The sequence below is a fragment of the Bubalus kerabau genome, chromosome X, assembly GCF_029407905.1.
Source record: "Bubalus kerabau isolate K-KA32 ecotype Philippines breed swamp buffalo chromosome X, PCC_UOA_SB_1v2, whole genome shotgun sequence".
Classification (NCBI taxonomy): domain Eukaryota; kingdom Metazoa; phylum Chordata; class Mammalia; order Artiodactyla; family Bovidae; genus Bubalus; species Bubalus kerabau.
The window spans coordinates 108,387,674-108,401,843 of NC_073647.1; the positions used below are offsets into that span (position 1 = coordinate 108,387,674).

Consider the following 14,170-nt stretch of genomic DNA (forward strand, 5'->3'; position numbering starts at 1 on the left):
CTGTCCGTCACCATCTCCTGGAGTTCACTCGGACTCATGTCCATCGAGTCAGTGATGCCATCCAGCCATCTCATCCTCTGCCGTCCCCTTCTCCTCCTGCCCCCAATCCCTCCCAGCATCAGAGTCTTTTCCAATGAGTCAACTCTTCGCATGAGGTGGCCAAAGTACTGGAGTTTCAGCTTTAGCATCATTTCTTCCAAAGAAATCCCAGGACTGACCTCCTTCAGAATGGACTGGTTGGATCTCCTTGCAGTCCAAGGGACTCTCAAGAGTCTTCTCCAATACCACAGTTCAAAAGCATCAATTCTTTGGCGCTCAGCTTTCTTCACAGTCCAACTCTCACATCCATACATGACCACTGGAAAAAACCATAGCCTTGACTAGACAGACCTTTGTTGGCAAAGTAATGTCTCTGCTTTTCAATATGCTCTGTGTACAGTTCTTCTGTCTCCTTAGGTAAGTTTATTCCCAGATATTTAATTCTTTTTGTTGCAATGGTGAATGGGATTGATTTCTTAATTGATCTTTCTTATTTTTCATTGTTCAGTTCAGTGGCTCAGTTATGTCCTACTCTTTGCAACCCCATGAACTGCAGCACGCCAGGCCTCCCTGTCCATCACCAACTCCCGGAGTTCACTCAAACTCACGTCCATTGAGTCGGTGATGCCATCCAGCCATCTCATCCTCTGTCGTCCCCTTCTCCTCCTGCCCCCAATCCCTCCCAGCATCAGGGTCTTTTCCAATGAGTCAACTCTTTGCATGAGGTGGCCAAAGTATTGGAGTTTCAGCTTTAGCATCAGTCCTTCCAATGAACACCCAGGACTGATTTCCTGTAGGATGGACTGCTTGGACCTCCTTGCAGTCCAAGGGACTCTCAAGAGTCTTCTCCAACACCACAGTTCAAAAGCATCAATTCTTCAGCGCTCAGCTTTCTTCACAGTCCAACTCTCACATCCATACGTGACCACTGGAAAAACCATAGCCTTGACTAGACAGACCTTTGTTGGCAAAGTAATATCTCTGCTTTTTAATATGCTATCTAGGTTGGTCATAACTTTCCTTCCAAGGAGTAAGCATCTTTTAATTTCATGGCTGCAATCACCATCTGCAGTAATTTCGGAGCCCCCAAAAATAAAGTCTGACACTTTATTTTAATTGTTAGTATATAGAAATGCAAGTGATTTCTGTGTATTGACTTTGTATCCTGCAACTTTGCTAAATTCACTGATTAGCTCTAGTAATTTTCTGATACTATCTTTAGGGTTTTCTATGTACAATATCCTGTCATCTGCAAACAGTGAGAGCTTTACTTCTTTTCCAATCTGGAATCCTTTTCTTTTTATTCTCTGATTGCTGAAGCTAGGACTTCCAGAACTATGTTGAATAATAGTGGAGAAAGTGGACACCCTTGTCTTGTTCCTGATCTTAGGGGGAATGCTTTGTTTTTCACCATTGAGAATAACATTTGCTCTAGGCTTATCATATATAGCCTTTACTATGTTGAAGTAGGTTCCTTCTATGCCCATTTGTTAAAGAGTTTTAATCATAAATGGGTGCTGAATTTTGTCAAAGGCTGTTTGGCAAAACTAATACAGTGTTTCAGGTTTAAAAATAAAATAAAATTAAAAAAAAAAGGCTATTTCTACATCTATTGAGATGATCATATGGTTTTTATCTTTCAATCTGTTAATATGGTGTATCACATTGATTGATTTCCATATATTGAAGAATCCTTGCATTCCTGGAATAAACCCAACTTGATCATGGTGTATGAGGTTTTTGATGTGTTGCTGAATTCTGTTTGCTAAAATTCTGTTGAGGATTTTTGCATCTATGTTCATTAGTGATATTGGCCTGTAGTCTTCTTTTTTTTGTCTTGTCTTTGTGTGGTTTGGGTGTCAGGCTGATGGTGGCCTTGTAGAATGAATTTGGAAGTATTCATTCCTCAGCAATTTTTTGAAAGAGCTTTAGAAGAATAGGCATTAGCTCTTCTCTAAATGTTTGACAGAATTCTCCTGTGAAGCCATCTGGTACCAGGATTTTGTGTTTTGGGAGATTTTTGATCACAGCTTCAATTTCAGTGCATGTAATTGGGTTGTTCATCATTTCTATTTCTTCCTGGTTCAGTCTTGGAAGACTGACCTTTTCTAAGAATCTGTACATTCTTCCAGGTTATCTATTTTATTGCCATATAGTTGTTCATAATAGTGTCTTATAATCCTTTGTATTTCTGCATTGTCTATTGTAACCTTTCCTTTTTCATTTCTAATTTTGTTGATTTGATTCTTCTTTTTTTCTTGATGAGTCTGGCTAAGGGTTTGTCGATTTTATCTTCTCAAAGAACCAGCTTTTAGTTTTATTAATCTTTACTATTGTTTTTTTCATTTCTTTTTCATTTACTTATACTCGGGAATTTAAGATTTCTTTCCTTCTACTAATTTTGGGGTTTTGTTCTTCTTTTTCCAGTTGTTTTAGGTGTAAAGTTACATTGTCTATTTGATGTTTTTCTTGTTTCTTGAGGTAGCTATAAAATTCCCTCTTAGAACTGCTTTTGCTATATCCCACAGGTTTTGAGTTGTCATGTTTTCATTGTAATTTGTTTCTAGAAATTTTATAATTTCCCTATTGATTTCTTCAGTAACCTACTGGTAATTTAGAAACGTGTTGTTTAATCTCCATGTGTTTCTGTTTCTTACAGCTTTTTCCTTGCAATTGATATCTAGTCTTATAGCACTGTGGTCAGAGAAGATGCTTGATACAATTTCAATTTTCTTCAAAGTCACATCTTTAACATTTAAGATTTTTACTTTTATTTTTTACTAGCAGAGTTATTTTCCTACCCCAAATTCCAAATGCTATTAAAAATAGTTAATTTGTTTCTATGTTCTTTCTTTCTTTGGGATTGGAATGAAAACTGGCCTTTTCCAGTCCTGTGGCCACTGCTGAGTTTTCCAAATGTGCTGGCATATTGAGTGCAGCACTTTCACAGCATCATCTTTTAGGGTTTGAAATAACTCAACTGGAATTCCATCACCTCCACTAGCTTTGTTCGTAGTGATGCTTCCTAAGGCCCACCTGATTTCACATTCCAGGATGTCCAGCTCTAGGTGAGTGTGTGTGATCACACCTTTGTGATTATCTGGGTCATGAATATCTTTTTTGTACAGTTCTTCTGTGTATTCTTGCCACCTCTTCTTAAAATCTTCTGCTTCTGTTAGGTCTATACCATTTCTATCCTTTATCGAGCCCATCTTTGCATGAAATGTTCCCTTGGTATCTCTAATTTTCTTGAAGAGATCTCTAGTCTTTCCCATTCTATTGTTTTCCTCTATTTCTTTGCATTGATCACTGAGGAAGGCTTTCTTATCTCTCCTTGCTATTCTTTGGAACTCTGCATTCAAATGGGTATATCTTTCCTTTTCTCCTTTGCTTTTTGCTTCTCTTCTTTTCACAGCTATTTGTAAGGCCTCCTCAGACAGCCATTTTGCTTTTTTGCATTTCTTTTTCTTGGGGATGATCTTGATTCCTGTCTCCTGTACAATGTCACAAGCCTCCATCCATATTTCATCAGGCGCTCTATCAGATCTAGTCCCTTAAATCTATTTCTCACTTCCTCTGTATAGTCATAAGGGATTTGATTTAGGTTATATCTGAATGGAAAAAGTCAGTTTTCATTCCAATCCCAAGGAAAGGTAATGCCAAAGAATACTCAAACTACCGCACAATTGTACTCATCTCACACGCTAGTAAAGTAATGCTCAAAATTCTCCCAGCCAGGCTTCAGCAATACATGAACCATGAACTTCCAGATGTTCAAGCTGGTTTTAGAAAAGGCAGAGGAACCAGAGATCAAACTGCCAACATTTGCTGGATCATTGAAAAATCAAGAGAGTTCCAGAAAAACATCGATTTCTGCTTTATTGACTATGCCAAAGCCTTTGACTGTGTGGATCACAATACACTGTGGAAAATTCTGAAAGAGATAGCAACACCAAACCATTTGATCTGCCTCTAGAGAAACCTATACACAGGTCAGGAAGCAACAGTTAGAACTGGACATGGAACAACAGACTGGTTCCAAATAGGAAAAGGAGTACGTCAAGGCTGTATATTATCACGCTGCTTATTTAACTTATTTGCAGAGTACATCATGAGAAACACTGGGCTTGAGGAAGCACAAGCTGGAATCAAGATTTCCAGGAGAAATATCAATAACCTCAGATATGCAGATAATACCACCCTTATGACGGAAAGTGAAGAAGGACTAAAGAGCCTGTTGATGAAAGTGAAAGTGGAGAGTGAAAAAGTTGGCTTAAAGCTCAACATTCAGAAAACTAAGATCATGGCATCCGGTCCCATCACTTCATGGCAAATAGATGGGGAAACAGTGGAAACAGTGTCAGACTTTATTTTTCTGGGCTCCAAAATCACTGTGGATGGTGATTGCAGGCATGAAATTAAAAGACGCTTGCTCCTTGGAAGAAAAGTTATGACCAACCTAGATAGCATATTAAAAAGCAGAGATATTACTTTGCCAACAAAGGTCCGTCTAGTCAAGGCTATGGTTTTTTCAGTAGTCGTGTATGGATATGAGAGTTGGACTATAAAGAAAGCTGAGTGCAGAAGAGTTGATCCTTTTGAACTGTGGTGTTGGAGAAGACTCTTGAGAGTCCCTTGGACTGCAAGGAGATCCAATCAGTCCATCCTAAAGATCAGTCCTGGGTGTTCACTGGAGGGACTGATGTTGAAGCTGAAACTCCAATACTTTGGCCACCTGATGCGAAGAGCTGACACATTTGAAAAGACCCTGGTGCTGGGAAAGATTGAGGGCCGGAGGAGAAGGGCACGACAGAGGATGAGATGGTTGGATGGCATCACCGACACAATGGACGTGGGTTTGGGTGGACTCCGGGAGTTAGTGATGGACAGGGAGGCCTGGCATGTTGTGGTTCATGGGGTCACAAAGAGTCGGACATGACTGAGTGACTGAACTGAACTGAATGTTCTTTCTTAATCAGACATGTACAAATGCCAGAGCCTAGAATAGGAAAAAAATTACTAGGCTCCAGAAACATAAGTGCCTAAGCTGGTCCTTTTTCCTATAAGCACACACAAGCTGGTGTTAAGAGATGTAAAAAACTTAATTTAAAATGAAATAAGAGGTAGAAATAAGCTGCTTCAAAATAAGCCCTAAAGGAGCAGAAGCCTTTCTAGTGGAAGTAGAGAAAGAATCACAGAAGAAGGGAAAGTCTGACCTGGATTAAATAAAACAAGGAACTTGAAGGCTACTGAGGGAGAGGTAGATGAAGTCCAGCAATCAGCACTCTAGGCAGTTGATGTATGCTCATAGCAAAGTGCTGTATCTTACTAGGTGTTAGTAGAGTTACATGAGAGACATTAAGGGCTTGTTGTCTAAAAGGAATAAGGCTGAGTAGCAGAGATAATGACCTGAAGAGATGTCAGGCATATCATTCTCAGTTCTACAGTCTGTATTTTAAAGTATGTCTCAAGGTTCTACAGATTTGGGGAAATTTCATCATAGTTGAAAAATGATTAAAATGTTAGATGGAGTCCATATATTTAATTTCACTCTTTCGCAAAGTTCAAAAAAAAAACCCAGAGTAAATGGATTTTTAAGTCATAAACTCACAAGGATAGACAGAATAAAGTCAACTGCAACAACAAACATTTTGGACATTTGGGGATGTCGAAAACAGATAATAACTGGTAAAGGTGAGTCAGGGAAAGCTGAGAATCATTCTCATTTATACTGAATAATACTCATAATACATAGGAACTAGCCATACCAGGTACTTACAGAAGTGGGTAAAGTCAAAAGAGATGACTAAAATAAGGAAGACTACTAAGTGAAAGGGTTTTCAGAAGTAGTTAGGTATTAGGTTCTGATCTCCCACCCTCCATTCCACATCTTTGGGTGATTGCTTCTCCCCTACTCAAAAAGTCTAAAATTTTGTTCTCTGGAAAGGGTAAAAGAGGATCTCTGGACTAGGGAACACCAGGCACAGTTGAAGGTATGGCTATTATGTGAAAAATAAGAAGATTATATGACCATATGCATGCTGAATACCATACACAGAAACTGCCAGCACTCTTCCCCACTTGGCTACCAAAATGCACCAATAACCACATCCTTATCCTCCAGGCAGGATACTGAAAGATAATTCTCTGGAGAATCTGGCCAATTCAAGAAGAAAGATGCACAAATATTTACATCAGAGGTTCCCTGATTATTGGCCCACCCAGATGCCTGAAAGTAGAGGTTAACAAGTCTGACCTTCCCAGACTCAGCTCTCATAAATTCATAGGGAAGTTTGAGCCAGACTATGACCAAGAGACTCTGTTAAGCTTACCTCTCCTGGGTATCTTCACCTAACAGTAACTTCAGTAACCAGCTAGGTGTGTGCTGGGCACTCTAGTTTTCAAAACAAAATAATATATATTATTTAGGTACACTATAATGAAAAGCAAAGGAAAGAGTAACACAAAAGTCAGGGTAGATCCATGGCTGATTCATGTCGATGTATGGCGAAAACCACCACAATACTGTAAAGTAATTAGCCTCCAATTAAAGTAAATTAATTAATTCTTTAAAAAGTCAGGGTAGATATTATCTATAGTGATGAGGGAGGGGAATGCAAGTAGGAGGGGCACACAGATAACTTCTAAGGTACCAGTAGTGTTCCATTTCTTAACAAAAGTAGAGTTTTACTATTCTTTATACTGTACATACAAATTTAATATACTCAGCTGCATATATATATTTCATAATAAAATTTCAATTTAAATAAAGAAAATGAGAGAAAAGAAAGCAATCAGAAAGAGAAAGGCTGCAACTCTGATACTATAACGGGAGGGGAGGCTGGGGATAGGATTCACTTACCATTTCATATGCTACTTCCTCAGGTGTATCTGTTTCTAAATTGAAACTGAATTCAATAGCTTCATTATCTTTATGTTTGCCTTTCAATTTTTTAGGGTCTTCAACCCAGAGTCTTAAAGCCAGGGATGAATTTGAGCAATCATCTTCCTCTGCCAACTCCACTCTTAGTCCAGTATCCTCCGCAAAAAATGCATGGTTTAGTAGGTCCCTTATAGACAACCTAATAAACAATATACAAACCTGTTATCAATTCTTCCAATCACAAACAAGACATAAAACACTTAATCAGTAAAAAATCTGTCAAAGCAACAAGTTTATTTAAAATTTTCTATTAACTAAACCATTAATTTGTCTTATTATAAAAACAAAATCTTATATCCACTTATTATTACCAAGGATGCAAACAAACCTCGATTAACATGCATTTGTAGTGATCTTAATTAAGGACCATTAACAGTAACATATCCAGATACCGAAGTTTAACATATCTAAATGTATGCCTAGAGATAATTTGAAAAGTGCTGCAGTATGTTAGATGGATTCAGTATCTTCCCTAAATCACTGGCTTAAGTCACTAAAACTCTAACAATGGATTGTCAGCAAGAAAACTAAAAACTCTTCCAGATATATAAACTCTAAAGTAAATTAGCAATTCAAACTTTTTTTAACAAAATTTATAAACAGAACTCATTAACTCAATTAACAGTAATCTAGTCAGTGTACTGCATTCACTCTTTAGAGAATGCCATGGGTGAAGCTAATTTAGTTCAGCAAAGTCATACAGTTTTCTTGAAGTATTTAAGGCCAGTGTCCTAGGCCAAAGAATACACATAATGGATATAACTCCAGCCTAATATTAGGGATTAATCTAATATTAGGTTAACATTAGGTTAAGAGAAGAAAAAAAAGACAGAGGTTCAAAATTTTTTTATATGCTGGGAAAGGTAATTTCCCTTTCTTTGACCAACTTCTAAAATAGAGAAATAATATCTATATTACAGGCCAGTGAGAGCTAAAACTGATATATTCCATAATGTCTATGTAGAAAGCCCCTCCTGTACTATTTAAAATAGAAGCTATGACAAACCTAGACAGCATATTAAAAAGTAGAGACATTACTTTGCTGACAAAGGTCCATCTAGTCAAAGCTATGGTTTTTCCAGTAGTCATGTATGGATGTGAGAGTTGGACCATAAAGAAAGCTGAGCACCAAAGAATTGATGCTTTTGAACTGTGGTGTTGGAGAAGACTCTTGAGAGTGCCTTGGACTGCAAGGAGATCAAACCAGTCAATCCTAAAGGAAATCAGTCCTGAATATTCATTGCAAGGACTGATGCTGAAGCTGAAGCTTCAGTACTTTGGCCACCTAACGTGAAGAACTGACTCACTAGAAAAGACCCAGATGCTGGGAAACATTGAAGGCAGGAGGAGAAGGGACGACAGAGGATGAGATGGTTGGAAGGCATCACTGACTTGATGGATATGAGTTTGAGCAAGCTCCAGGAGTTGGTGATGGACAGGGAAGCCTGGCATGCCGTAGTCCATGGGGTTGCAAAGAGTCAGACACAACTGAGTGACTGAACTGAGACTGAACTGAAAGCATGTTGACAGCACGGTACCCTGTAAGCTGAGGATTTTCAACCTTCTACACTTTAGTTATCAAGAGATAAACATTTAACTAAGACAGTTTTTATGAAAAGAATATGCTTGCTCAGACTAATTAGTCTTAAGGCCGTGAGATGTGTTTAAGAAGGTACAATTAAGTTAAGTATTCTGGTTCTCAATGAAAGTTTTGCCTAGATATTTTTACTATGGAATAATCACTGCAATAACAGCAGATAGTATCATTCATTAAATATTTATTATTCTGTTAGGTATTTTATACTCATTATCTTTTCAATCATCAAAATAATACCTATTTTGAGGAACACCTAAGTAACTTGCTCAAGATCACACTGGCTAAGTGTGACTCCAGATTTGAATCGTCTGCTGTGGAAGCCTAGGCTCTTTCCAAAACACTAATGTGCCATAAACCTTTTTTGAATATTCCAGTGTTCTTTGGTAATAGATCATTATTAAAATGCTGTATAAAAAACAAACAGAAACCAAACTAAAACAGCTACTTCAACTGCAGTTTTAGCATAGCTTTAAAAAAAAGCACGCCTAAACTCCTACAATTCAAAAACAACAATAAAACATCTCAATTTTTTTCTAAAGGAAAAGGACTTCAATAGATAATTCTCCAAAGAAAATATACAAATACTGATAAGCACATGAAAGGATACTCAACATTATTAGTCCTTAAGGAAATGGAAATCAAAACCAAAATGAGATAGCACTTTACACCCACTAAGATGGATATTACCAAAAAACAGTTGGTGTGGATGTTAAGAAACTGGAACCATCATATATTGCTGGAAGGAATGCAAAATGATGCAGCCACTGTGGAAAAAAATTTGGTGCTTCTTCAAAAAAATTAAACATATTATTACCATATGATTTAGTAATTCTACTCTTAGATATATACCAAAAAGAATTGAAAGCAGAGATTTAAGAAGATACTTGTTCACCAATGTTCATGCTGCATTATTCACAATAGCTAAAAGGTAGAAATAACCCAAGTATCTATCAACAGATGAATGGATAAACAAAATGGTGTGTGTATGAGAGCACAAAAAGACAAATATTATATTATATGACCCCAAAGGACAAATATTATGATTCCACTTATAGGAGGTACCTACAAAAGAGGTAGAGACAAAGTAGAATAGAGATTGGCAGGGGGTGAGGGGAAAGGGAATGGGGAGTTACTATTTAATGGGCACAGAGTTTCTGTTTGGGATAATGATAAAGTTCTGGAAATAGTGGTGATGATTGTACAACAATGTGAATGTGTATAATGCCACTGAATTGTACATTTAAGAATGATTAAAATGGTAAATCTTAGGTTATTTATATTTTACCATAATTAAAATATATAGATATAGCCTACTGGTACAAACACCAAGAATGTTGTATAATAAAGCTATAATTAAACAGACTTTATCTTAGTGGCTTTTTATATTTTCAGATATGCAACAGTAAGCTTAGATAACTAATAAAAATGGGAGAGAGTCAGTGAAATGCTGGTGGAAATAATTTCTATAAAAGATCTATTATCCAATTTAATCATAATCAACTGGAGATAAAACACTAACCTACCAATTTAAGTAAGCAACTGTCCAAAGCTCAAATTAAAGGGAAAAGCTAAAACTAAAATTGTGAGAAAAATATACATTGTGACACAAATAAATTTAGAATTATTATTTCTTGAAAAAAATAGCCCTGTCAGCTTTACCATTATCATGACACAAGAACACATGGACAAATTAAAAAAAAAATAGCTAGTGAGTTGATGGTTAAATTTTTCTTAAACTATCATAAAAAACCATTTAAGTACTTATGTGAAGTTGACAATGCAGAAACTCTCCACTATCTATTAACTGTTAGAATAAAGTTTACCTGAGAGGGAACTGTTAAACTGATTGCTAAAAGTGATGAAACTTAATATCAGGTCAAGGAAAATTCAACACATAATATAAATTTAAAATGGCAACAAAATGCAATAATACACTTCACTATAAACAGTATGGTTTGGTTTCCACTCAAAAGTCATACCCAGCATGATTCAAAGGTCAGAAAAAGACCCAAAGCAAGATAAGAGAAAAATTCATGCATTAGTTATGTCTTTTCACTATATATGCACCCACCTTTCAGATTTGTTTTGACGAATACATCCTTCGATGATTTCTTTCACTTCAGGATCAGTGACTTTATCAAAACTGGCTGGTTTTATACCCTGGAAGAGGAAAAATGGTTTCTAGTCACAAATTAAGCAATTGAAACCCCAGACCAACATGACACTTAGTAAAATAATGATTTTTTTAAACACTAAACCACATTCAAACCTTAAATGAAATATATATACACAATATAAGTTTAACAACTTCTTGACAAGGATTTTGTCACCATTCTACAAACAACAGTGAAAAACTGTAAACAATCTAAATCTTTAATAACAGAAGTAATAGTATATAAACTATGTGATATACATATAAATACAAATGCTAATAAACAGAAACTAAAAATATTCTCACAGTAATTAAAACAATGGAGAATTCTCATACTACAACATTAAGCAGAAAAAACACAGGATTTCAAAATGTACATACAGTATAACCCCAATTAGTAAAATATAATAAATATTTCTTGGAATCAGAAAAATCAATGTTATTAAAAAAACACTTTCAGAAATTCTAAATAAGGAATTTTCTACTGCCAACATATCAAATCAGTATTTCAAAGTCTTCTAGAATGGCTAGACACAATCAATAAATATACATATAATATATATATATATATTTTGTTATATGCATAAACTTTTAAGAAATTTATATTTTTTTATCCTTAAACAATATCAAAATATTGAGAGAACCTTAAGCTAATTGTCATGTTCTAGGAATTCAATATCAAATCAATGAGGTCCATAGAATTCAAAACGTTTTTATAACTGTGCTTGCTGCCTAAACCTACTTATTTTACATTCTATAACCCTTAATTTATGAGTTTTATATTTAAAAAATAATACAAGATTGCTGCCATCACTTAATAGAAAATTCCAAATTAAGCTACAAGCAGAAAGGTTTAATAGAATAATTATCACAGAATGAGGCAAAATAAGATTTCGTTCTGGGTCTGTCACACTACCTTACAGTATATAGAATCAGAAAGCCAAATATCATATTGTAGATAAATCTGGTGAGATTAAGAGTTAATTTGGGCCTCAAATTCAAGCAGCTTTAGTAGAGATGGAAATCTGAATTGTGATATTGCATTTTTGTGACTTTGATATAAAAGAATAAAGTTACCAATCAAAAAATGGAGTTTTTAATTCTTATAGAAAATACCCTCTTTGACCTTTGCACTGACCTCTTAACTACTCCCTAGGCCTAGATAATTATTGCTTTTCTCTGCTCCTGGGGGGAAATAACTGGGGAGCTGAAACTTACAAAATCAAGTATAGACTCTTCTATTTGTGGCCCAAATTAAAAGGGCATTCTAGCCTCATTGGAGAAGGCAATGGCAACCCACTCCAGTACTCTTGCCTGGAAAATCCCATGCATGGAGGAGCCTGGTAGGCTGCAGTCCATGGGGTCGCTAGGAGTCGGACACGACTGAGCGACTTCACTTTCACTTTTAACTTTTATGCATTGGAGAAGGAAATGGCAACCCACTCCAGTGTTCTTGCCTGGAGAATCCCAGGGGACGGGGGAGCCTGGTGGGCTGCCGTCTCTGGGGTTGCACAGAGTTGGACATGACTGAAGCGACTTAGCAGCAGCAGCAGCAGCAGCCTCATTAGTTATCTGAAACACGTGAACAATCTCTTTTGCAGCCTACCTTGAGCCACCCAACTGAACATGAAAGAGATCTATTTTGAACAATCCTAACACTTTGCTTCTATCTCCCTTAAATTCCTTCTATACTCCAATCCTCTTATTTTTGTAGTCATTTGTGAGTTTATATCATTGCCCTGCTAAAAATGTAAACTCTTCGTAGGTGGCAAACACGTCTTACTCACATTCCTTGTAATTTCTAATGTAAAAAATTACTCATAGCAGTGACTATCACTTAATAATGAGGCTTTTAGAACTAGAAAAAGTCTTCAAAACATTTAGCCAATCTTATTATTTAGCTTTGGAAAACAACATCCACCTAAGAAATAAAAAGATCAGTTTTCATTCCAATCCCAAAGAAAGGCAATGCAAGAAGGCTCAAACTACCACACAATTGTACTCATCTCACATGCTACTAAAGAAATGCTCAAGATTCTCCAAGCCAGGCTTCAACAGTACGTGAACCATCAACTTCCATATGTTCAAGCTAGATTTAGAAAAGGCAGAGGAAACAGAGATCAAATTGCCAACATCAGCTGGATCATTGAAAAACAAAGAGAGTTCCACAAAAACATCTACTTCTGCTTTATTGACTATGCCAAAGCCTTTGACTGTGTAGACCACCACAAACTCTGGAAAATTCTTAAAGAGATGGGAATACCAGACCATCTGACCTGCCTCTTGAGAAATGTGTATGCAAGTCAAGAAGCAATAGTTAGAACTGGACATGGAACAACAGACTGGATCCAAATATGGAAAGGAGTACATCAAGGCTGTATATTATCACCCTGCTTATTTAACTTATATGCAGAGTACATCATGAGAAATGCTGGGCTGGATGAAGCACAAGCTGGAATCAAGGCTGCTGGGAGAAATATCAATAACCTCAGATACGCAGATGACACCACCCTTATGGCAGAAAGCGAAGAAGAACTAAAGAGCCTCTTGATGAAAGTGAAAGAGGAGAGTGAAAAAGTTGGCTTAAAACTCAACATTCAGAGACTGGACTCAGAAGAGAGCAGAGGAATAGGACAGGGAGACCACATTCTCCCCCACAAATTCATCAAAAGAACATCTGAATGCTGGGCAAATTCCACAGAACAACTTCTCAATGCTGGCAGAGGACATCAGGCACCCAGAAAGGCAGCCCATTGTCTTCAAAAGGAGGTAGGACAAAATATACAAGATAAAAGGAGAGGCAAAAGAGGAAGGGATGGAGACCCATCCCAGGAAGGGAGTCATAAAAGAGGAGAAGTTTCCAAACTGCCCCACCTGGGGAGAGTGCACTGGCCAAGCACCTGGTTGCCTGAGCTGCTCGGACCTGGGAAGGGCACAAAACACAGGCCCAACTGAGTCTGTGTCTTTGTGGAGTACCGAAGAACCTGAACCTGAGCAGCTTAGACCTGGGAAGTGCACGCAACCCAGGGCGTGCCTCAGACAGTTCCCCGGCAGAGCAACCTAGAGCCTGAGAAGTTTAGACTGGGAAAGTGCACGCACCACGAGCAGGGGAAAACCCAGTGCAGCTGAGACACTGCAAGCACTCCCTTCACATACCAGTGATATTGTTTCCAGTGTTCCTCCCTTCCCACAGCACTACTGAACAAGTGAGCCTAAATAAGTGACCACCTTCGCCCCCTTGTGTCAGGTCGGAAATTAGAAACTGAAGAGACCAGCAAACAGAAGAAGCTAAAATAAACAGAGGGAACCGCTTTGGAAGTGACAGGGGCAACAGATTAAACCTGTAGTTAGCACTGACTACATTGGAAGGGGCATATAGATCTTGAGAAGTATAAGCCGGATCAAGGAATATCTGAAACTGAACTGACCCCACATTGCC

At 37.3% G+C, this 14,170-nt stretch overlaps 1 protein-coding gene across 9 annotated transcripts in view; it reads right to left on the reverse strand.

Moving 5' to 3' along the window:
* The window catches only part of WNK3 (WNK lysine deficient protein kinase 3), a 192,655-nt gene that overhangs the window by 112,558 nt on the left and 65,927 nt on the right, over window positions 1-14,170 (reverse strand). For all 9 annotated transcript variants that reach the window (XM_055562879.1, XM_055562877.1, XM_055562875.1 and 6 more), the window contains 2 exons: window positions 10,651-10,739; window positions 6,902-7,121 (listed from right to left, as the gene is read on the reverse strand). In XM_055562879.1, the coding sequence (XP_055418854.1) occupies window positions 6,902-7,121; window positions 10,651-10,739 (309 nt within the window). The remainder of the gene's footprint in view (window positions 1-6,901; window positions 7,122-10,650; window positions 10,740-14,170) is intronic.